The sequence below is a fragment of the Anguilla rostrata genome, chromosome 7 (genome assembly GCF_018555375.3).
Source record: "Anguilla rostrata isolate EN2019 chromosome 7, ASM1855537v3, whole genome shotgun sequence".
NCBI lineage: Eukaryota > Metazoa > Chordata > Actinopteri > Anguilliformes > Anguillidae > Anguilla > Anguilla rostrata.
The window spans coordinates 2158887-2183058 of NC_057939.1; the positions used below are offsets into that span (position 1 = coordinate 2158887).

At 44.6% G+C, this 24172-nt stretch overlaps 3 protein-coding genes and 1 long non-coding RNA gene across 6 annotated transcripts; 2 read left to right on the forward strand and 2 right to left on the reverse strand.

Moving 5' to 3' along the window:
• Nucleotides 1–531: 531 nt before the first annotated feature.
• On the forward strand, nucleotides 532–6360 carry fgfr1op2 (FGFR1 oncogene partner 2). 2 transcript variants are annotated; one of them, XM_064342280.1, is made up of 7 exons: nucleotides 532–689; nucleotides 1745–1881; nucleotides 2413–2530; nucleotides 2958–3100; nucleotides 3522–3635; nucleotides 4498–4665; nucleotides 4707–6360. In XM_064342280.1, the coding sequence occupies exons 2-6, from the start codon at nucleotides 1747–1749 to the stop codon at nucleotides 4630–4632; spliced, it is 645 nt and encodes a 214-aa protein (XP_064198350.1). In that variant the 5' UTR covers nucleotides 532–689; nucleotides 1745–1746; the 3' UTR covers nucleotides 4633–4665; nucleotides 4707–6360. The 2 variants fall into 2 exon arrangements, with proteins under 2 accessions (XP_064198350.1, XP_064198349.1); XM_064342279.1 differs by having other exon boundaries at nucleotides 4498–6360.
• On the reverse strand, nucleotides 6165–19545 carry tm7sf3 (transmembrane 7 superfamily member 3). Its single transcript, XM_064342276.1, has 12 exons — nucleotides 18853–19545; nucleotides 17910–18064; nucleotides 15051–15201; nucleotides 14628–14748; nucleotides 13444–13600; nucleotides 12559–12736; nucleotides 12262–12348; nucleotides 11840–11920; nucleotides 8951–9103; nucleotides 8410–8507; nucleotides 7935–8097; nucleotides 6165–7704 (listed from the first exon to the last, which is right to left on the reverse strand). The coding sequence occupies exons 1-12, from the start codon at nucleotides 18995–18997 to the stop codon at nucleotides 7451–7453; spliced, it is 1743 nt and encodes a 580-aa protein (XP_064198346.1). The 5' UTR covers nucleotides 18998–19545; the 3' UTR covers nucleotides 6165–7450.
• LOC135258748 (uncharacterized) lies at nucleotides 9623–11833 on the reverse strand. Its single transcript, XR_010331085.1, has 2 exons — nucleotides 10180–11833; nucleotides 9623–9888 (listed from the first exon to the last, which is right to left on the reverse strand). It is a non-coding gene; the product is annotated as an uncharacterized LOC135258748 (long non-coding RNA).
• Nucleotides 19546–19708: 163 nt separating the features above from the next.
• On the forward strand, nucleotides 19709–22896 carry med21 (mediator complex subunit 21). 2 transcript variants are annotated; one of them, XR_010331084.1, is made up of 5 exons: nucleotides 19709–19868; nucleotides 20141–20255; nucleotides 20778–20878; nucleotides 21542–21837; nucleotides 22689–22896. XR_010331084.1 is itself a non-coding variant. In XM_064342278.1 (4 exons), exons 1-4 carry the CDS (start codon nucleotides 19773–19775, stop codon nucleotides 21719–21721), a joined length of 492 nt encoding a protein of 163 aa, XP_064198348.1. In that variant the 5' UTR covers nucleotides 19709–19772; the 3' UTR covers nucleotides 21722–22896. The 2 variants fall into 2 exon arrangements, 1 of the variants encoding a protein (XP_064198348.1); XM_064342278.1 differs by having other exon boundaries at nucleotides 21542–22896.
• The last annotated feature ends 1276 nt before the right edge of the window (nucleotides 22897–24172 follow it).

Below are 24172 nucleotides of genomic sequence, written 5' to 3' on the forward strand. Positions count from 1 at the left end.
CAAAGTGAGATATTGAAATTTCATATCAACAGCTATTTGTAATAGCTTGGCAATGGAAATGGTCTCAGTAGATTTTAGCATAACACTGTTCTGACAATTAATTGTTACATTTTGCACAACGAGGCCACAGTTACAGCAGAGGGGAGCAGCTCATGTTGAGCAGCTCATTCATCCTCCCTCATGCTAGACGTGCAATATGCAGTAACAAGTGAAGATGTTACCTTTGCGCAGGCAGATGCTAGGTGTATGGCATTACTTTTATTTCCGTTTTCTCGTTTGTATTCTGTGCAGTATTACGTTCAGTTAGCAGACCTAATCTATGTACATGCTCGTTTGTAAAGTTTGAGCGCAAAGAGTCTTCTTGAGACAGACTACAATTCAACTGCACATTTGATTTTAAAATTATCTAACTTCAAATCCCATAATGACCCCGTGACCAAAGGTTCTCTAAAGTACCAAGATGGCATTTTATGTGCTTTTCTTTCATGAAGTAACTCCGCCATCTGACCGTATCTTCAGCGAAACGAATACTTTTTACTAACCGGAACTCATTCTTGGTGGTCAGGAACTACAGTAAAGACAGTAATCTCGTTAGCAGTTAAGGATTTCTAATTTGACGTTCTGGTCTGCTTAACAGGAAGTTTACATGTTTCCGTGCTGATGGATTTCGAGTGCGAGTTCCAGATAAGGTATGAAAGATTAAATTTAAAATTGCTAGCAAATTACAAAGCTAGGCTAATGCACTATAACGCGAAAACAACATCCTCGTGTTCGAATTAGTAAACGTCGTATTAGACATTAAGCAAACCAGGGATGGTTTAGTTAGCTGGTAGTTCAGCTGTCACAATAGCTAAGGTAGACTAGCATATTTATAACTCAGTGACATTTCAGCTAGCTATATGAAAAGATAGCATTCGATAGCCGTACTGTAATTGCTGTCCATTGTATTGACCTGCCAATATCTTGCTTGCTGACATGTATAACCTTAGTAGATTTCAAAATAGCTAGGGATTACAGTTGTTGAATAACGCTAGCCTGTCTAGCTAGTCATTGAACAGCTCTGGGTCATTCTGAAAAATAAAGAATTTTGTCTGGTTTCTATGTGTTCAAAAACAATGTTAATAGTCAGTTGGTAGCCAATTACCCAGCGTATTTCAGCTAACGTTACATAGCGTTATGACTGTTCACAGCAGATGAATTGTATAAACCTACTGTAGCTATGTCTAGATGATAGCTATAGTATCTCTTGGCAGATTCCTGGTTAAATATAAATGGAAGTGTATTAGCTGCAGTATTTAGTAACTATCATATGTAGTTGGATGACGAAACGTAGCTACAACGGTTATTCTGAAGACTGCTTTATTGATTGTCAGCTAGTTAGAATGTTGTAATTAGGTTTCCGAGTTTTGTCTTACGGTGTGAAACACTGAACTGATATTCAATGTCCCTAGCTGCCTCCCACAGAAATAAATATACACCGGATAATAGCTAACTCCATTTTGAGGTATAGCATGTGGTAACGGTATAGTCATTTTACGACACTGGGAGGTTAGGGTAAATAAACTTTTTCTGGTCGGTAAGAACGGATCCCAATTGAATTTGTGGATACTTTCTAGCGAAGTTCAGACAGCCAATTACCATGTGTTTTTTTTTTCTCCTAACTAAGTTGCCGGGTGAAATTAGTTAAAATTATGTGACGTGTTGTTGTTGTTTACGGGTTTTCTGTAATGTGTCTATGTTTCAGGAATGACTTGTACAATAGAAAAGGTTTTGGCCGATGCCAAATCGCTGGTGGAGAGATTACGGGACCACGATAATGCGGCAGAGGTTCTGATCGAGCAGACGACTTTCCTGAGCAAGCGGGTGGAAGCTATGAAACAGGTTTGTGAGAAGTGGCTGCTCATGGTCATTGAATATGAAACCGCTCTGGATTATTTATATTCCTATTCAACTATCCACTCAAAGAGAATTGTTTGAAAGCGCCCACTGACGTTGTGGCTCATGCAATAAGCAACCCTGTTCCTGAAGTGCCAGATATTTCTGTTTTTATATGTACAGGAACCCCAATTTGCTACCTACTTACTACCTCATGCAAGTGCACGTGACCACGTGCTGTCAGTACTCAGTGTTTCATAATTCAGACTATTTGGGCTGAGACTCTTAATAAATTGGCAGAACTGAGCAACAAAGTGCGAAAAACTATCCTACTATCCCTGTTGCAGCATATAATTACAAACCAGGAGAGACTACATTAAACACACAATTTTTCATTGTCATTGAATGAAATATGGATTAGAGGAATGACCAGTATCAGGAATGACCCCCACCCCCCACCTCAATAATTAGCCTAAATCTGGTGTTCTCTGATTGATAACACTGAGCCCAGTTAATTGTCTGGCCGGTATGATGCAGTACCAGGAGGAGATCCAGGAGCTGAACCGGGCCGCCCGGCACCGGCCGAGGTCCACGCTGGTGATGGGGATCCAGCAGGAGAACCGGCAGATCCGAGAGCTGCAGCAGGAGAACACAGGTGTGCAGGCGGGGTGCCGAAGGGATGTCCAGACGTCTGGAACCAGGCGTCACCACCCACATGACTAGTGGCTCCCAGTGGGCTGTTCCTTTGGAGTCTTGTTGATTCTAATTCTTCTGGCGCCATTTCTGAGAACACAAATGGCGCTTGCAAAACATTTTAGTGCACGCGAAACCAGTAACACAACCAGTGATTGGTGCAAAGCAAATACCATGACCAATCAATCATTGGTCATGTTACTGGTATTGCATGTGCTAAAAAGTTTTGTGCGTGCTACAAGGTCTTAGTAAATCCAACCCAAACATCTTTAATGTTTCAAGCTCAGAGAGAGTAAAGCAGAGGACAGAGGATGACCCTGTTTCCCCTCTTTTCCCCTTGTTTTTCTGGTTTTCCGTGTTTCCCCTTGTCTTCCCGGTTTTTCCTGCAGAACTCCGCACCTCTCTGGAGGAGCACCAGTCGGCGCTGGAGCTGATCATGAGCAAGTACCGGGAGCAGGTGTTCCGGCTGCTGATCGCCAGCAAGAGGGACGACCCGGTGATCATGACCCAGCTGAAGGAGCAGCACACTACTGTGAGATACCCTACCCTATGAGCTACCCTTATCCTATGAGCTACCCTTACCTGTACTCTATGAGCTACCCGTACCCTATGAGCTACCCTTATCCTATGAGCTACCCGTACCCTATGAGCTACCCTTACCCTATGAGCTCCCTTACCCTATGAGCTACCCTTACCCGTAGTCTATGAACTGTACATTATCACTCTACTGTATATGGTGGAGATTATAGGAGATTGATAGTCTGCTGTTGATAATTTTGGACACATTTTTTGCAGGAAATGACTCACCATCGCCAGTCACACACACAAGCACAAGTTTCACATTCTCGTTTACTCACTCACGCATTAGTCATTTACACACTCATTCATTACTTGTTTACACACTCATACATTACTCGTTTACACACTCATACATTACTGTGACCCCCTCTCAGGAACTGCAGGCCCATATAGATAAGATCCACGAGATGGCCGTGGTGATGAAGAAGGCCATCGAGCTGGACGAGGACAAGGTGTGTCAGGACGAGGAGCGGATCGGACACTTAGAGGTGAGCTACCGCCCAAAAAATCAGAGGACTTTCAAACTCCAACAATAATAAATTAAACTTTCAAAGAGTGACTTGAACCCACTTTAAAGCAAGAATATAACATGGAAAATACAGTATGGTAAACACCGAAAAAATGTTTAAAAGCAGGACAAGCAAAAATGAGTAGCAATACAACTAAGGAAATAAAGAGAACCGCAGTTAGGGTTAAAGATCAGGTCGTATTTTGCTTGAAGGTATGGAACCCACTTGTGTGTGGGAGGACATATTGTTTTCATATTATGTAGGTTTGTCCATTTCCAAGCTGAACACACTTAGAATGAATTAGTGTCACTCGTGTGGATATGCAGGAACACCTGCCATGTGTAGGAATGTAATATTGAAACCGGTGTGAAACCGCGTTGCAGAAAATGTGTCTGAACGGATGGTTTTGGTCAGTTGTGATTAAAATAGCCGAGCAGGTGGAAGGGATTCATCCAGCTCCGCCCCCTGAAGTGAGTCGTGCTCCCAGCAAGGTCGGGTTTGACGGCTAATTTTAGCATAGCGCCTCTTCTACAGCTCCAGAGTGGTCCTGCTCATGAAATTAGACATGAGATTCTCAGGGAGAGTCTTTGCGTTTGGGAGCAGCTGTTCATGGACAGAATCTGTACGATAAAGAACAACAGCGTGGCAGGAGACATAAGACCTCATGGTGCATTGTGGGGACGACTCCACCACCCACCGCAACCAACACAGCCAGGCTAACACATGCTAGCTTTAACAGGCGGTGGGCCCTTATGTTGTGTCACAGGCCTTGTCTCCTCTTTCTCTCTCTCTCTCCCTCTCTCTCTCCCCCTCTCCACCCCCCACCCCCCCCCCCGTGCAGTTGGAGAACAGGGGTCTACGGGAGCTCCTGGGTATTAGTCGGGAGGCGTTCCTACTGCTGAAGGAGGACACGTCTGAGACCACCTCTCTGTCTGGCCTGGTCACCAGCGCGGACCTGAGCCTGCGCAAGAGCTAGAGCCACGCCCCCCACACTGATAACCACACCCACCTCACTGATAACCACGCCCCCACACTGATAACCATGCCCACCATAATTACCCACAGACACTGACCTCAGCCGGTGCAAGAGCTGGAGCCACGCCCCCCACACAGATAACTATGCCCACCACTCTGATAACCACGCCCACCACTCTGATAACCACACCCACCACTCTGATAACCACACCCATCACACAGATAACCACGCCCCACACACTGATAACCACGTCCCACACACTGATAACCACGCCCACCTCACTTACAACCCTACCCACACACCCACCAGGTCAGAGGCCACACCCACTGTTTCAGAAACCACACCCAAAAGGGTAGCCACACCTACCAGAGGTGAAGTCACTCATACTAGAGCAAACACCAGAGGATTGAAGTCTTCACCTCCGTTTCCCTCAGATGCACATAGACCTGTGGAAGCTCCTCACTGGCACCCTGTCCAGTTCCGCTGGGTTTCTCCACGTCAGGGAGCCTGGCCTCCCTCAAAACACAAGCAACGGATGGCCACTCATCATGTGCTGCTGAAGTGGGTTGGAACACCAATCGTGGTTTTTTCAGAGGAAGCTTCTTGAACCATAGAATGTATGGAGCAATTACGTATTTTAAGCAAGTCTCGATAGTTGTTTTGCAGTGGGAAGCCTTTTTGGTTCACGGGGGTAACGGATAACATAATGTAGCTCCACCCTGTGTGGGTCAGTGAAGCTTACTTCCCACCACTCAGGGCAGGCTCCATTGTTATTAACGAGGAAATGGTGGATTCAAATCTTTTATTGAGTGCTAACTTGTGTTTACATTCACAAAGAATTTTTCTCATGTCTTATGTCTTATCTAATGTGGATGTTATTTTTTCTCACCTCAGAGAGTCTCTTAATCTGTCCAGATCTGAGTGGTAAACTCCTGTATTCATCTCGGGCTACCCCTCTCCCGTGTCCTCCTGTACTCCTGTAAAAAGCACGGGTTGAGCTTAAAATGTGAGATAACGAGTGGCAGGTGGACCCAGGTTAATGTTAGAGTCGCGCCTGTCGCACCTGTGAGCGTCTTCCTTATGGTTAACAGCGAGCGCTGCTTGTGAAGCGAAGACGCCTCATGTGCTTTCCTCAGTCAGCAGCACCCTGCTGACGTGTGTACAGCAGCACCCTGCTGACGTGTGTACAGCAGCACCCTGCTGTCATGTGTCCAGCAGCACCCTGCTGACGTGTGTACAGCAGCACCCTGCTGACGTGTGTCCAGCAGTGTCCATTTTTACAGCTGGATACGTAATGAAAACATACGAGATAACGTAATTCATTCAGTGGCTCAACTGTCAGTGCCCCACATCGGCTTCCAAACCCGCCTCCCTTTGGTCTGTTGCCCTTCCCACCACTCCACATATTCAGGAGAGTCAGCTTTCAGCCATTTGCAGTGAGCCACAAAACACGCAAACAGCTCTACTGGGGCTTCTTGGCACAACTTCATCCATTAAGCTGGTCTTAGTTTATTCCCAGAAGAAATTCAGGATTTGTGGTTGCATCGTTTTATTTTTTAAAAATAACACATTAAAGGAGCCACCAGGCAGATTAAAGTTTTAAGTTGTACATGAGTTTTCATAAATATTCTTTCAAGGACTGCTAGACCTGAACTTTTTATTGAGCGGTTTTGGTTCCAAGTTGATGAATGCTATGTGAAATATGTCAATAAAGTTGACAGGACTTGACAGGTGTGTGGGCGTTTACTTTGGTGTCCAACAAATGGTTCCACTCCTATTCTACTGATACTTTGATTTTATGTTGAGTGCTGATTATCTGAAGGATGGCAGCTCTCAAAAGCTTCTAACACCAGCTGAACAAACGTGTTCGGAAATGCATGAACACTACATACGATTCAAGTGGTTTATCAAAGGGGCAAAATTTGAAATTAAGATTATGATTTTTATGGCTTCTGGTTTCTACACACAGCAGTAGGAAAGGATTCCACTTCCTCCTTTCAGCTTTAAGTCCACATCGCAGTGTGGTCTACCAGCTACAGCTTTACTTCTGTTGTAAATTTGTTAACAGTATTATCACACTGCAGAAAAAAAACATTAATGGTACACCTCTTAAGAGAAAACACAATACTTAAGTGTTAAAGCGTTGCTTTAAAAATGGCTTTTGTTTTAATAGGATAGAGAGCTTGTGTTCTGGCACGTTGTGCTTGCAGAAAGACTGGAGCAGACAAAACGGACACGCCACAAGCCCGCTGGCTCTCCATGAGGTCAAAGGTTAGCAGTTTTACGGCGAGAAGCCACACGCCTAGGGGCATAATGCTGATTATTTGTAATAAATAAAAAACGAAAAAACACCGAGCCATCTCGGGGGCGTGCGTGCGACTCTTCGATCGATCGATCCCGGACAGGCCCAGCGCAGGATACCCTGGCCTGCTGCTCCTGCCCCTCTGCTCCAGGCCTGCTGTGTAGGCTGCAGATGCCAGAGGCTCCACCAACCAACCGAAAAGCAGCTCACCCACGCAGTCCTGTCTGCGGGTGGGACGTCCACCAGTTCCGCTAGAGGACATCAGGGGTGCAGTCACAGGAGGAGGGGTGTAGCCCAACTCAGGGGCGGAGTCATAGCAGGAGGCGGGGCATTGACTGGCTCGGGGGTGGAGTCACAGCAGGAGGTGGGGCATCGACTGGCCCAGGGGTGGAGTCACAGAAAGAGGTGGGGCATCGCCCAGCTCAGGGGTGGAGTCACAGAAAGAGGCGGGGCATCGCCCAGTTCAGGGGTGGAGTCACAGCAGGAGGCGGGGCATCGACCGGCTCAGGGGTGGAGTCACAGCAGGAGGGGTGTCTGCTCTTCTGCTGGTTCGCTTTTTCGGAAAAGCCCCCGCACCTGCGCCCGGACCCGCCCCGGCAGCGGCGGGACGTGGTGGCTGGGGTCCAGCACGTTGGTTTTGCGGCGCTCCCTGGCCTGACTCCACATGACGTACGGGCTCGGGGGGAAGAAGGGGCGCTCGCGCTCCCGGTACAGCTGCAGGATGATCCCGCTCACGCCCAGCACCACCCACACCGTGATCATCCCAAAATCTGAGGGCGGGACCACAACCAGAGATGAAGTCAGCATGTGTCTGCTCACTGCACCTAATGCAGTACTGCCATGTAAACATCAGGCACAGGAAAAACCCAATCATATTCAGCAGAGAGTTACGACTCTACACTTTACATTAATATCACAGATAGTGCAGGGTAATAAACAGGAGCACTGAAGAGCAGGGTGCGGGGTTTCCCTTCTCTTTTTACAGGAGAGCGACGCTCACCCACGTCCCGCAGGGGCCCAGTGACGAGGTCTCTGCTGAAGCCGGTGTTGAGGAAGCGCTTCAGGACGTCCAGAGTGATGTAGGACAGGCTGGTGTACACGTACGCGTTCACCGCCAACACGACCGCGTAGGCCCCAGCGACACCACAGCTGACTATGTTCCCCTGGGGGAGACAAATACGGCCGTATGATATCACTGAGCAGTCACTGCGGGGCACGCGGTTTGGGGCGTATGCTGGAACAGGTTCATTTTGCCCACTGTGGGGCGCGGGGTGTGCTGGGTCTGGGTTTGGGGCATGTGCTGGATTAAGCAGACATGATTGTGGCGGTGTGCGGTCTGGTTGGGATGTGCTGGATTGCGACAGATGTGGGGTGCGGTTGCTGGGTTGGTTTGGCATGTCTGGATTAGCAGACTTTGTGGGTGCGGGGTGTGGGAGGGGTTGGGGTGTTTTTTGGGAGGTGGGAGGTGACCCTACCTCTCTCGGCCAGCGCACGAAGAACAGAGGCACCAGCACCATGATGCAGCTGAAGGTCACCCAGAAGACCACCGCCGAGCGGAAGACCGCCAAGTCACCTGCAGGAAGCACGGCGGCCATTTTAGAGAAGATTTACTTCACCTGCAGGAAGCATGGCGGCCATTTTAGAGAAGATTTACTTCACCTGTGTGAAGCACGGTGGCCACCTTCGATGAGATTTACAGCATTATGTGATATTGATATTATATGACTCTTCCTGTTAAGCGACATTGAACTTGTATCCTCACCCCGTATCCCCACTTTGTCTGCATTAATAGGCGGTATCAAATGAGAACATCATCAATAATAAACAAACTTTTAGAATAGAAATATATTTTAATAAAAAAACATTTCATGGAAACTTCACTCAATTACTAATACAGTATAAAAACAGTGTATATTTTAATTGAAAAAAACATTTAATGGAAACCTCTCCTGATTGCTAAATGTGCAGAGACGCGCTCTCCAGCAGTAAGTGGTTCATGTTGCAGTTTGCGCTCACCCAGGGGAGTGTAGAAGACGATGGCAGCCAGAAGGAACCCGAGTATGAGCCCCACCACCACCACGCACGCCATGACCGAGCCAAACCTCCACCAGCTCAGCACCAGCAGGACTCCGCCCACCACGCCCATCACCGCCGTCAGGGCCAATCGGACTGTGGGGACCCAGGGAACACGGCTCAGCCACAGAACCAATCCCAAATGAGCCACTGTGACACGCCAATTAAACACAAACTGCGGGACTTGTAATACTGCACGTAATGTTGCATATTTCTGTGTGTGTGTGTGTGCGCGTGTGCGTGTGCATGCGTGCGTGTGTGTTTGTGCATACGTGCGTGTGTGTTTGTGTGTATTGGACAGCTTCCATATATTGCATGCTATGTGCCATCCGATTTTTACAGAATATATTGGCCAGATGTTTTGGTAATCTATTTCCAAAAAACTTTTTTTTGTGCATTTTCTGAATACAGCAACAGCAGGGTGTGGTGATCTACACCAGCAACCCGATGGTTACAAACTCTATTTCCCCATTCGCTCCTCAGCCCCAGCGAGATTTTCACTAAAGGCTGGGAATTACATTACTGATGTAAAAATATGACCTGACAATATATTCTAGTCATAAATTCAAACTCCATGAATATTAGGGCTCCTTATAGTGTTCATATGATCATATGATCTTATCTGTGGTGGAGTAAACCTGGTCATCATATTGGGTGTGTAAATGAATCGGATGCAGCGCTGATTTTGGAGGATCTGATATAGCAGCTTTTATTTTTCATTAGGCATTGTGACATGGGTGCTGCTGTGGCTGAGCTCTTCAATGAACGTCTGATTCAGAGGAAGTTCACAAATCGGTCAAGTTATTGCCCTCGTTTTGGCAGAATTAGTCAGGATGTAACAAACAACACACTCTCTCTCTCTCTCACTTACTCTCTCTCTCCTTATCATCTCTCTCTCACTTTCTCTGCTCTTGTCTACTCTCTCATAACTCTGCTCTCATTCCTCAATCGTCTCCTTTTGCCCTCGTCTCTTGCTCTCTTCTCTCAACTCACTCTCTTCTCTCTCCTCACTTTCTCTACTCATTACATTACATTACTTTCAGCATTTGCGACCTCTTATCCAGACGACTACAATGTATAACCATACCCAGACAGTTGCTACCCCTGAATCGTCCGTACAGGGAACAACCGCATAGTTCATTGCCCTGATGGTCTGATTACTAACACGAGACCACGCATCACTCGCTCACTCCAGGTGAGTTTGAATCTTGTGAGGCTGTCCTGGGGTATTCTCCAATAAAAAAACAGAACACTAGACACGTGGATGCACCGTGAATATGTAAAAGACAAAGTCAAAACCCTGTAAATGTCAGTGCGCTTCTTGTTCACCACGACTCGGAAGGCCGTGAGACTTCGTTTGGGGAAGAAAAAGCACTATTAGTTCACTTTTAGTTCACTATTAGTTCACCGTGACACAGGAACCACTCTTTCTGGATGTTTCCACAGCCTAATGACCACTAACAGGATTAAGCAAGTGACTCAATTGCGCAACTATGCTCTCGAGTCAAGATTTAACCATTTTAACCATTTAACAAATTTTAACCATTTGTTGGGAACACATTACCAACTTACCTATCCCTTGGTATGTGAAACCTAAAATAATGTGTTACCAAAAACATGCATGCGCATGTATATTTTGGATATTATATTATGTAGTCTTTACCAGTCTTTACTACACTGCATGTGCTTCCCGGGAGTCCAGTGAGTCCCTTACGTCATGCACTGATAAAATAAAGAAATTAACTAAAATAAATCATAGATATTTGGTGTCACACAAATTTGATTTGTTCAGACAGGGCCTTGAAAAAGCTCCCTCATGACTAGATTCCAGGATTTAAATAAAACAGTTCTTCCAAAATGATCAATTACTAATTACCTGCACAAGAAAACAACATTGCAATAGCCCTGGAGGAGGTCTGGGACAAGATGCAATAAAATCTTTCAAGATACTGTGCAGAAAGCAGAATGATACTGGTCCATTCCAAATAACTGCTAACACAGATAGATGAGGCTCTTTATACAGACAATTTATACCAAACATTGTCAAACAATGACAAAGGATACTGTTAAAACGTTGACCATGATTAAATTCATTAATCTACTTCATTTTTATTAGCCTACACCTGGTGTAAACCATTTAATTATCATGATGAGTAGCCTTCTATTCATCATTTTTGTGCTGGTAATATAACTGTACTTTTTATGAGTATAGGATACTTCCCACAGATAAAAAAAACAGCGATTTGCACGGCACTATAAAAATATGCCACTGCCACATGTCTGAATGTAGCACATAAAAGTGTTGGAAAACCTTCAGTATGAATTAACCTATCTGTGTGGATGACTAGGGAGGTGTCATGTGATAACAGTCTAACACCTGTGGTGAAAGATGTGAGGTCACTGAGGTCACTGGGATGACTGAAATACAGAAACCACTTTGGGGGAAAAAAAGACAACCCCGCTTACAAGTGTGATTTCTACTTCTTCCCTTAGAATGGTGCCTAATAAGTCATTATTTTGGCGAAACAGGACGCAGGCTACTGGGTAAAGGTTTATAACAATGCATGTTAGAAGCAGCATTTAAATAATACAGCATAGGCACCAGTCATCACTGGCCAAGTGCTCTTCATTTTTTACTATTTTTACCACAGCTGACACGCCTTTCATTCTGATAATGCAGATTTCTGAAAGCTAGTTGAACTTTGAGTAGTGAAAACAGTGGAAATATTAGAACTGGTGACTGACGGTTTCATCAGGAGTTCTTATGAGGAGTCTGCAACTGAATTATTCCACAGTATATTATATAGTTTGAATGATTCAAATTCCACTCACTGTCATAGTCCAGAATTGCTGTTCTGGTGATGAAAATGAAGAAGACAAAAGCTCCAAATACATATCCCATGTAGAACAGCTCTGGGACAGGAGAGAGAGAGAGAGGGAGAGAGATGCAGAGAGAGAGAGAGAGAGATAGAGAGAGGGAGAGGCAGAGAGAGAGAGAGAGAGAGAGAGAGAGAGAGAGTGATGTTAGTGGGGGCTCCACAAACATTATTGTGCACTTTAACCTGACATGATAGTCACATGAAATAAATTACAAACTTGAAAATATGCTTTAGTAACCCTAATAATATAATAACAATAAACACCAGTAGCAGTACGCTTATGGGTTTTATTTGTGACCATTTTAGAGTGTTAGGAAGTGCACTGAATATACATATATACATATATATATATATATATTTATTTATTTATTTTACCACATTTGAAGAAACGGTGCCCGAAGAAACAGACAAAAAGTCCGCCTACACCGCACAGTGTGAAGAACACCTTAGTGGAAATTTTTCCTGAAATAAAAAAGATAAATTAATATAAATTTGGTATAATAATAAGACAAAAAGTGTCATTACAAGTTTTTTAGTCTTGTAAGATTAAGTCTGCCAGGGTTCCCACAACACTGTGGGTGACACAACGCTGAGATTAAAAGAATAACGTTATGTACTGTAAGTGGGGTGCACAGCGGAGGGTCAAAGGTCACGATGACGCCGCCCTCTCACCCAGTGTCAGGCAGCCGTCGAGCAGAGAGGAGAAGCTGCAGGCGTAGGTGTGCGCGGGGACGTAGCTAGCGGACGTGTTCAGCACCACGTCCCGCACGATCACCGAGTAGATGACCCCCTGACCTGGGGCGGAGCCAAAGGACAACGGCGTCCCATTGGCCATAGAAAGCGTCGCCACCTGCAGGAACACACAGGCGGGGTGAAAGAGAGCGCGTGTGTGTGAATTACTGAGTGAGTGAGTGTGAATGAGTGAAAATCTGTGAAGGAGTGATTCTTACTTTATATTTATAATTCAGTATTTCTCATTTTGATTACACTCACCACTTTCTGTTCTCATCTCCTTTGCATTTTGTGATTTGTATTTCTTATGTATATTCTTATTAAGAGGATGCATATAATTTTTCAGTACAAATATAATGTAAATAGAAATTTAAAGTGAGTGTGAGAGTGACTCTGTGGGAAAGTTTGATTGTGGGCACTACATAATTATTATATAGATTTTGTAGTAAACGTTTCAATGAGGAAATAACTAAGTGTGTGTGTGTGTGTGTGTGTGTGTAAGAGTAAGTGACAGTTGTCAAACTGTCCCCTGAAATTAAGGAAAAAACTTTTTTAAGGACACTTTTTCCAAAAGGAACGGCAGAATTTAAACAATCTAGATCATTCTTCGTCCCTTTTTTACAGACTGTTGAGCAATTGTGTCTTTAATCAAATCAAGAAGGTATTTGCAAATGACCGCTAAGTTATTTTCACAATATAAATACGGAGTCCTTTTCATAGAATATTTTCTGAAAAAGAATGTGAGGTTGTATGTCAGCAGTGGGGCTCATGCCAGGCCCCCTGGTCTTTAGGAACAGGACGGCTGGAGCCTCACACGCCACTCACTATTTTCCCATGATCCTTCATGCTCCGCATGTTGGCCGCTATCTGGATGTGGTAGAGGAGGGACTGCTCAGACAGGTCCCCGGCCGGCAGGAAGTACTGGTAGACCTCGTACTCCAGACGCCCCTGTGTGACATCACATGCTGGGGGAGGGGCTCCCCTAGACATGGAGGGGGGGGGTCACAGACGGAACCAAGGGGAGCAAGTGCATAATTAGCTGAACAGTCATCACAAACACTAGGTCACCACAAGTTCAGCTAAAAGAGCAACTGTACATTATCGATTTTGGCTGTGAAATTGCTTTATTACACAGCAGCAACCCAAGTTATGGCCTGTAAAATATCAATTAGCCAGCAGTTTTGCCATATCCTTGGTGCAGCTTCGGGGGTAGTGGACATCAGCTATGAATACAATTCATTGTGTTCACCCTGTGAGTGTAGCATCTTCTTTTTTCCACAAAAATCATCTACAACTGGAAACCTAATTTCATAAGACACAAAAAAAGACAGTTTTTGGGCTACTTCCTTCTGTGTGGGTGAGGTTAAGGTGGCATTTCTACCAGTTCCGTCAACACTGTGAACGATCAGCTTGTTTTAAAATGGATTTTGTATCCTTTAAAAGTTTACAGCACAAATTTAGACGTCAGGATGTTGGTGAGGAAGACAGTTTAATCTGAAGGTCAGAGCCATCAGGCATCGTGCTTTCTCCCTGTCACAGGACTGGCTTGTGAATCTGCCTGTCACATGACCTTATTTTGAATTCTGCCACATGACTTCTGGGCTCTCTGAAATTTACCAGAAGGAGGCAGAGATAGCTGTGTTTGTCCAGATGAGCATCTGGAGCTACAAACAGCTGTCCTAATAACTCATATTAACACATAATCTGTACATACAGCATTCTAAATTACTCTAACAAAAGGTTCAACTGAATTATGTACTGCTGGCCAGGGTTACAGTTTTACCACCCCAGCGATAAATGTTTTCACCATTTATAGGCACATTTTCATACCATTTATTCTGAGAGTGTTGAGGGGAGGGGCAGGGGAGGAATCTTTATAACCTCTGGATGGGCTGATAATGGACAAAGATTATTGGACTGACACGTCCATAACACAGCATCAGTCTGAACTGATCTGTGAATGTGCGCAGTGGCTACTTATAAACCAGAGAACACGGGCTAACAGGCACCTGGCATATCCAGTATTGGCGGCAGCAAAGTGGACGCTCGTCTCATACAGGCTGTAGCTCAGGTGGACGTTGGGGTCGATTCCAAGGTCATATCCCAGACTGCATCCTCCCGGAACTGGGTCTGTCCGGAGAGAGCGAGCATTGTGTGCGTGCTGTGACCAAATCCCCCCCTGCCGTATCCCAGGCTTGTCTCCCCTCAGACTCCGCCCACAGGTCAAACAATCATCCCCCAATCGCTCGACCCCACTCATCCACACTGACCACTACCAGCGATTACTCACAGAGGATGACTTACAACCATGTTTACAAGCGACACTCGTGTGAAATTCAGTCTGACTATTTAAGACTGCAGGCACACGGCCGTATTCTGAAATGACAGGTGTGCACCTTGGCTGACGTGTGAGACTGGAGAAAGGCACGCACCTGTGGCTCGGTAGGGGAGGATGACCCCCACGCCCGCGACAGGGTCACTGTCGGGGGACAGCAGGAACCAGGTGAGCGATCTCTGCAGAGGCAGCAGCGGGGAGAGCAGGCCAGCATCCACTGCCGTGTGGGCGGAGCCTGCTGACGGGATCTGCCATTGGACACAGAGAAAGCACCGCCGTCTGTGCCCCTCCTTCACCACAAGAGGGTCTACAACCACAGCATCAGCAATCCACTGCCACTACGGCACGCGGGGCAGGTTTCTCAGCAGAGCGCTCCGTGTTCACCATGTTGCCATCCAGGACTCCATTTCCCAGAATCCCAGAGTGGTGCACGGTGCATGGGCACAGTCACAAGCACACAGCATGGGAGCACTGGGCATGGCTACTCAATTTACCTATTTTTCTGACCAGTTAAAAGAGAATGAGCAGTGAATGCAATGCGTGCGCTTTTCCTGCTTGTGTTCCCAGTGCTCTGTGTGAAATAAAGAGGAGTCTGCTGCTGTAAAATGGGCTTGAGGCACCCAAAAAAAAAAAAAAAACAGTACTCGAGTAAACAATGGGGCAAATCAGCTTGTGTAGAGAATATCATAAAATGTTCCACCTCTAACTCGTACTATCGGTAAAATATGAGATGCCACATGAAGTTATTCTTCTTCTTCTTATTATTATTATTAGATCACTGTCCCCAACAGTAACCCCTCAGTCATAGAAAATTAATTATAGTTATATTAATAAATAAAGAGCAGGAAAATGGCATGGGTGATACTGTATATATCTCACCAAGACTTGATTAATATTGTGCGTTTAATGACATAATCCAGTGTGCCTTTGATTGATGGAAAAATACAAACTGAAAGTTTGAAGAAGATTTTATTTATTTAACCTTCATTTTACCAGGAGAGTCCCATTGAGACAGAATCTCTTTTACAAGAGAGACCTGGCCAAGAAGGCAGCTCAAGATGCGTGGAGGAGGGGCAGTGACATCTCGTGTCTTGCACAACAAGATAACGAGACCGCCGTCGACGGGACAGGCAGAAGCTGGCTGCTTGCCCAGAATAAGTTCTGACATAATATAAGCAGCATGCTTTGCATCTTTCTGCTCAGCTGAACTACAGACACCGGTTACTTGTTATAAAGCATACAAAATGATGTGAAAGAGAAAGGACCTCTGCTTTCAATTCCACAGTTTTACATATTAGGTAAAACTAACCCTCTTCCTCCCAAAGACAGATCCCTGAGGTCATTTCATGGCATCTCAGGTCTTTTCACTGGAGGGTTCAGCCTATAGAGTACCAAGCCAACCTGTCAGAGCAGTACATTGTCTCAGCCCTGGTAATAACAAGCTGGTATCCTCCCTGCACAGCTCAGCTGAGAGACATAACAGTAAGGTCATGAGCGTTACGCACACACACACGTCTGCACAGCCTTTTTGGGAGGGTATAAAAAGGTCTCTGTAAATAATGACCTCTTCCCTCTGCTGATGCCTCTGTCAGCAGGCAAACTCTTTCCACAGGAATGAGGACCCGTATAACTGGATCTCTTGTGAAATGTTTTCCTGACTGAACTGCCTCTTTATTATAAGACCAAGCTGGATTTTTCACCACAGCCAAACACTGAGTATCAAATGGTCACGAAACTAAATGCTGCACATTCCAAAAATGGTTGGCAAATACACTGGAAAAACGAAGGGCTTATCGCTTCGGCTTCCATTTCAGATTGCAGATCTACTTCAGAGCCTCCATTCCTTTGTAAATGTTGATTTTACATGGTTGACGGTTAATATTAGATGAATATGGCAGAATACCTCCTTAAAAAAAATAAAGGAGGTGTGCTACAATAAGATATATAAGAGAGGTTTAAAAAAGGTAACTGGTCACTGCAAAGCAGTTGAAAAAATGCTCATGTCTCTTATGCCAGGAGGGTGCAACTCAGTGTCTTGGTTTTTGTCCCAACCACCTACCTTAGTTTCAGTTTTCTGACAGCTCTATAAACTACGCTGGTTGAGCATTGTAAAATCTGTAGGATGCATTTGCAGTCTGTGACCGTAGCTGATGCACATACAAATGTCAGATCTGGATACGGCTGAGCTCGTTTAAATAATTAAGAGCGAAGTTGGCACAAAGTGCTGAAACAAATCTGCCCTTGTTGCACGCCCGTTTTATGCAATCGTTTGCAATATAGCACAACGTGAATATGGGACTTCTATTCTCCATGGCGTGCATAGCTATTTCTGACATAACTGGGCTTACGAGGGTAAATAATCCCTCAAATCTTGAAAAGCTTTATAATTAAGATAAATGAACAGCTTGTTATGATTCTGGGATTGCCGTCACCACGGAACTGATTCTGTATTTAAGAAATTCTTGGTGACCCGTGTGACACAGTCACTGGGTCATATGCGCTTTGAATGTGCCAAACAGGTCACCAAGAATTTCTTAAATACATTATCCATGTACATATCCATTATCTATACCTGCTTATTCCTGGTCAATGTCGCTGGTGCTGGAGCTTATCCCAGCATGCATTTGGCGAGAGGCAGGAAATGGGATTGTCCTGCTCTCCAAAATAAATAAATAAAAACAAGTAAAAATACAAATTCTTGCAGGACTCTTCAGTGCTCCCATTTTAGAACCATTTTCTTCTGGAAACTGATGTGTGCTAACTGGGGGAAAAATTAGGCACAACGTCTAATTGGGATTCATTGGTGTGCTCCTAATCTTTTCAATTTAGTAGCACACGTGCTCCTTGGAAAAATGTGAGAGTATGAGCCATAGGTATGAGCCCTGTCTGGCAAAGGAAAGGGCGTGTTAAGTAATCATAGCGCATGTGTAAAAACTTGTGAAGGGGGTGTTCGTACCTGCGTGTAGGACAGCGTGGTGTTGTGGTTCCGTGTGTGGAACTGAACGGTGATGTGTGTGATATCACGGGGGATCCTCGACACCACTGCCTGCACGGTCGTGTTCCGCGGAACGGTCACGTTCAGGAAGGTTCCGAGCGAAAACACCACGCGATCTGCAGAAGGACACAACCCGATGCGTACATACATCAGCATACTGTGGCTACCAACTCAAATCTAGCACTCCTGTCATATATTGTGCACATCCCACGTGCTGTGTCATTTAACACGCAGTGCAATCTAAATACGGACAAGATGCAAATAGGCTACATGGAACGGAATTCTTTCTCTAAGTATTATGTTTATTAATGTTTGATTGGACATGGGGGTCAAGCCCAGCAGGAGATGAAGTTCATGACGTATGCGCAGTGCCGAAAATGGTGTCCAGCTCCTGTAAAATAATTAAATTAATTAAGGGCTGGAACTTCAAGTGCTCGTACAATCTGATTTTTGATATGACGGTGCATTGCAAAATAAACTCATCTTGCTCTTGTCAGACTCGGGGCTTGAGCTGATCCGAATGTTATTCTTCTTGAGATAGGCTATGCATCTCAACCTATGCATAGGTTGTGATCTCATCCAGCTGTGTAGGCTCGTTTGATTACATAATAATAATAATAATAATAATAATGACGACAAAAACAGCATCAACTTCTAGCTAAACCGATAGGCTATATTAAACGCAAATAAAGTTAATTTAACTGAAATGTAACATGACTCCAGAAACTTTCACACAAACCTCGGTTTTGTCAAAACCTTACGGTTTTTGACTTGCAACAAAACTGTAAGTGCCACCGGATCCCGCAGCGATGAGAACCGCCCCGCGAGCAATAGTTATAATTGTGCATTAGGATATACTTTGATTTGCTGTTTGTGCCTTCAGAGCTGCAGTTTTAAAACTTACTTGCATCCTGGGGGTGTACTCCGGCCCATGTGAAAATAAAAAGTATAACAGCCAATGTCCAGAAGTGGGACATTTTCGCACCCCTCGCCGTCTCCTCTTTTCGTATTGATGCCCGCATTGCATTGATGTTTAAACAGGTACCCATTTTCAGAATGCCCCCCGTAAGCCACTGTCACGTCGTTGCCATGAAGACAGGACTTTTCGCGCGACACTCATCCACAGCCGGACAGTTTGCTGGTTCACCACCTCACCGCTCTAGTCCAGTTGCGAAAACCTTTGCCCCAACTAACTGGCAACTCGCGCAAACTCACTAAATTGCAACTGTCAAAGCAGGCTACTTCCGCCCGCTCCTTCCTGAATTTACACACCATTTTCCTATCACATGGTAGGCCAAATGATGTCAAAACAAAACACTTTGCACAGTGAAGGGGGTGGCCCATGCTTATAAGAAGGAAACAGCCAGTCGCTCTAGACATGCTATCATGTCATGAGAGACATCCTATTTCGGCGTGATAATGTTTTCTTCAAAATGTTTCCTTTCAAGCTTAACACAGATTTAACAAATAACTTGTTTACGTGCATCAAAATATTAATTAGGTTAGCGTTATTTGTGCCCATCCATGATCTCTGTTACTATTTCCTGACTTTATAGTGGAAGCGTCATAATAACACAGTCAGACACTCAAAATTATCAAAAGAAGTAAGCATGTTACGTTCCACTGGATATGCTGTTTTTCTCTTCGTATGCAACACGCTCTTTCTGGATTGGTCAAACCTCCTCATTTGTCAGATTCATGGTTGGGGATGAGGAATCGGTGAAGAAAGACACGGATTATCGATTGGGCGCGCAGAACTGTGATTGGGCGGACTTAGGAGAGGGGAAAGGAAAATGCCGTAAGAACGGTTCATTTCATTGGTTAATGCGCAGTTCAATAGTACAACGCGTTCTTGTGAAGTTGTCTTTGCTTAGAAAAATGGCCGACAGATTAACGCAACTTCAAGATGCTGTTAATTCGGTAAGAAAAATCGTTAATTAGGCACTGAATATTTTGTTTGGGAAACGTCAAACCCACGCATATATACATATTATTTCGACAGGACCTGGATATATATATTTGTAACGTTAAACAAAATCAGAATGTATCCGGTACTGGTCTAAGCGATGTAGTTAAGATAGCTAGCGTTAGCAGCATGTCGCTATGTCAATTAAGCTTTTTTGTGATTAAAACTAGCTTAATTGAACCACTTGAATCTTGTATAAATTGTGTTTATGCTTTTCTTTGCTTAGCTGGCGGACCAGTTCTGCAATGCTATCGGGGTTTTGCAGGAGTGCGCTCCACCGGCGTCATTTAGCAACATTCAGACCGCGATCAATAGAGACCAGCCCTCCAATCCAACAGAAGGTAACTTCAAACCGCCGCATATGGACAACTGTCGTATTTAAGTTGCCTACTGTTTCAATTTATTTTCCATGTAACTGTCTGTATGGGCGTATACGTAATGGCTTTGGTTCATAGCGTTTGACCAGGTTATATATTGATCCAAAGTGGAACGGTACCACAAAACTTCCGTATAGGGTAAGCTAAGGTTTCGGAAGCAGGGAAAACGTTATTTGGTTGGAAGGTGTGTCATCCATCAAGTTACGACTTGGCAGATGTCAGCTAGACATACATAACATGCATATAAAACATCGATAGTCGGACATTTTCCCTCAGAGACCGGAGTAATGATATGACTCACAAACACGAACTTCTGTTCCCTCAGAAATTGTGACATCGAATGTAGCATCTCGGTGTGCACGAGATGCTACATCCCGTGGCTGCGTCCAGTTCTCAACCGACGCAGTGCTTTCGGATATAAACTCTGGACTCTCTAAGCTCTCTGAGCTGCTGCAGACGCTTTTGTTCTTTTGACGGCTCTTTCAGAATACGCCCAACTGTTTGCGGCGCTTATCGCGAGGACGGCCAAGGACGTGGACGTGCTGATCGATTCACTTCCCAGCGAGGAATCCACTGCAGCTCTGCAGGTAAAACTTCATATCGCTTCCCATAAGACATTAATAAATCCATATTAAATGAGCAGACTTGGCCTCCTTTACAGTGAAACATCTGACATCCCAACTGGCCTTTTGGGAAAACTGAAGATAATGTGGAATTTGAATTATGGTGACTGTTCTTCTCAGAAGCCATTTCTCAGCAGAAAAGTTAAATCTTTATCTTCAATAGTGGAGTAATTTGCTGACAACAGTGGTGGTGGTGGGGGCGTGGGGGGACAGTAGGAGCTGGTTGAGATCCAATTTAGTTTAGTGATTGTGCATTAACTGCTTTGAATCTAGAATTTTCTGATACACCTTTTTTTTGATGCCAACTTTTTATAGAATCACATTTTATTTCACACATTTATGTTTTGAAAGTATTTTAAAAATGTAAATATAACCTATAAAAAGGCTGGAAAAATTTGAGTGAGGATTCAAATTCTTTGAAGTTTACTGTAACAATTTGTTTTATGACAGGAACTTTAATAGCCTAATATATTGTGTAAATTACCTTCATTGCTCTATAAAAGTGGCCTATTTGTCACTGGAAATCAAAATAAGTCTTACTTGCCAAACAAACATTGGTGCTTGGAGGCACTAATGTAGGTAGCTGGGGCCTGTCTCACATCCTCCGTGTTCTCCTCCCTCTCACAGGCAGCCAGCCTGCGGCAGCTGGAGGAGGAGAACCACGAGGCGGCGGCGCGGCTGGAGGAGGTGGTGTACCGTGGGGACCTCCTCCTGGAGAAGATTCAGAGCGCGCTAGCCGACATCGCTCAGTCCCAGTTGCGCACCAGGAGCGGGGTGCCCAGCCAGCCTGCACTTCCTGACTCCTGACACCAGGTGGCAGCACCATACAGAGTCAGCGTGCAGCCAACGCCATTCACATCCTTTCTGCCTCAAACACTAACCCTGGATCACACTTCCTACTTATTGGTTGGGTTTATTTTCGGGTAAGCTGATGATTCAGGATAAGATTCCCCACAACATCTGTTGATTGATCCCTGAACTGTTCATGGGTGTAAATGCTGCACTCAAGTGCTTTGGATTTGGCCACTCCAGGTTTCTGGACTAAATTTTAACCAGAACATAGAGGCATTTTCAGCAAAACCTGTTGTTTTTTTCCTTTTATTTAAGCTGTTTATTTTTGGATGTTTTGGGCAATGACCATTTTATTGTTTTGGCTCTGCACTCCAGCACATTGTATTTGAAGCAATTAATATAAAGTTAATGTGTAGGAAAGCACTGGAAGCTAACAAAAGGTCTAGACTTGGTTCTAGGTATGGAATTTGCATTTAGAGTCTGCTGCTGTTGTCTCTCAACATGAGGGCCAGAGAAGGGTCAATGCCAGTAAAGCAGATCACCATTCAGTGTTCCTATTCAAATCCCATGTGCTGGAGAACAGAGCCAAAACGACAGAATTTGTGTTGCTGTTCATATACTTACAGACTGCAGTGTGTGTGCGCGTGCTTGTATGTGTGTGCGCTTGCGTGCTTGTGTGCATGCGTGTGTGTGTGTGTGCGCGTGTGCGTGCTTGTGTGTGTGTGTTGCATTGCTCTTGTCGAGGGTAATTTACACTTTTACATGTGATTATTTTATATAATTTGACCTTTTCTGTAATTATGCTTAAGCACTTTTTAAGTGCAGCAAGAGTGACCTACCTGGAGATGAGTTCGTAACGTGGTTATCGGCTCAAAAGGGGGTTCATGAGTCCTGATTTGGTGCGTTTGCCCTTGGAATGACTGGTGTAGCCTGTGTTTAAGTGCTTACCTGTCAGAACCAAAACTGGTTCTGTTTTCTGCAGAATGCCATTTGAAGGGATATAACTGGGATACACCTCTGCGTCCGCTTATAATTTCAAAGGAAAGGACCCCATTGCAGCATCACTCTGAGTTGCTGACAGCGGACAGACCAGTTTACCATCAAACCGATTTTAGGGTGAAGTTACTTCTCAGCCACTGCTGCTGCCTTTTGAGTTGTCCTCATTTTGAATAAATCCTGTTTTCACATTTGCCTCGTGTTTACATTTAACTGTGTATTAGTTTTCATGTTTTTGTGGTTTTCACAGACTAGACTTGTTTTTACACGCAATAATAAATGAAAGCAAAGCAATTTAACACTCCATTTAACCACCTGTTCTCCATGTTCAGGTGTGTAATCGTGAGCGTGATCATGGTGTGCTTGTATGCTTGCAGTTAGAATTGGCAAACCAACTTTGATGTTAATATTTAAAGCTGTTTGAATTTTTTTTTTTTTTAAATCCTCAGAAACGCACCCCACAGATATAGAGCAGTGAGAATAGCAGTGTGTTTGAAAGAGCACTGTCAGGACATACTGTAGGTCAAGGTAGCATTCTGTAGCACTCTTATTTGAATTTATCAGCAGTGTCACTTAAAACACCCATCCATCCGTTTTCTAAGCCGCTTATTCCTGATTCACTCACACACTAATGCCTACAGGCAATTTAAACTCTCCAATTAGCCTAATCTGCATGTCTTTAGACTGTGGGAGGAAACCGGTTTACCCAGCGGAAACCCACGCGGACACGGGGAGAACATGCAAACTCAACGCAGAAAGGGTCAGGATTCAAGCTCGTTATCTTCTTACTGTGAGGCGACGGTACTGTTCACTGCACTACCGTGCCGTCCTCACTTAATACAGTTTTTCCTGTAAGAACATGCAAGTTTCTGCTCTGTTTCATGTTGTCAAATGAAGGAAATCCATTATTTTTTTGAATTACTCATCAAGAGTACAGCCTTGGCCTAACGCTTTAGTTGAGTACACAGAGGAAATGGTGACACAGCTCCTGAAGCACCCTGGATGCTGCCTTTGGCCCATAAAAGGAGAAGAAAGGCCTTGTCTGGAACCTGTCACGCTGGACAGAGCAGAGCTGGCGAAGTGTGTTCCCCACCCCTGAAACCGCCCCATCCCCTGCCCCCGCCCCATTCCCATTCTTCTTATGTTTTTTTTTTTTTTGGGGGGGGGGGGGTATAAATATCCTGACCTTAAATATCTCTTGTGGTCTGCACTGAAGTGCGAAATTTGGGCAGTTGTTTTAAACCAGAAAAGATGAGTGATTTGACGTATATAAGATTGTGACGACGTATATAGGTGTGCAGGAATTAAAGTGACAATCAGTCAACCAATCAGTCTCATGAATATAATGCCAGTCTTTGCTAATCTTGGGTTAACTTGCATGTATTTCATTCCTTCACCACCATAAGTTTAAAACAGTCATTCAATTAATTGTGGCAGTAAAGTAATGTTTCAGTTAACCACACATCAGGC

Bases quoted from the DNA above. Each gene is read 5' to 3' on its own strand.
- fgfr1op2 (XM_064342279.1), top strand. From the start codon at position 1,747: ATGACTTGTACAATAGAAAAGGTTTTGGCCGATGCCAAATCGCTGGTG. The intron at 2,531-2,957 runs GTGTGCAGGCGG...TTTTTCCTGCAG, and splicing joins GCTGCAGCAGGAGAACACAG to AACTCCGCACCTCTCTGGAG. The intron at 3,101-3,521 runs GTGAGATACCCT...ACCCCCTCTCAG, and splicing joins TGAAGGAGCAGCACACTACT to GAACTGCAGGCCCATATAGA.
- tm7sf3 (XM_064342276.1), bottom strand. From the start codon at position 18,997: ATGGGTACCTGTTTAAACATCAATGCAATGCGGGCATCAATACGAAAA. The intron at 18,065-18,852 runs GTAAGTTTTAAA...GTCCTTCTGCAG, and splicing joins AGTACACCCCCAGGATGCAA to ATCGCGTGGTGTTTTCGCTC. The intron at 11,921-12,261 runs GTAAAATAAATA...CTCCTGTCCCAG, and splicing joins GCACCGTTTCTTCAAATGTG to AGCTGTTCTACATGGGATAT.
- med21 (XM_064342278.1), top strand. From the start codon at position 19,773: ATGCGCAGTTCAATAGTACAACGCGTTCTTGTGAAGTTGTCTTTGCTT. The intron at 20,256-20,777 runs GTAACTTCAAAC...CGGCTCTTTCAG, and splicing joins GCCCTCCAATCCAACAGAAG to AATACGCCCAACTGTTTGCG. The intron at 20,879-21,541 runs GTAAAACTTCAT...TCCCTCTCACAG, and splicing joins AATCCACTGCAGCTCTGCAG to GCAGCCAGCCTGCGGCAGCT.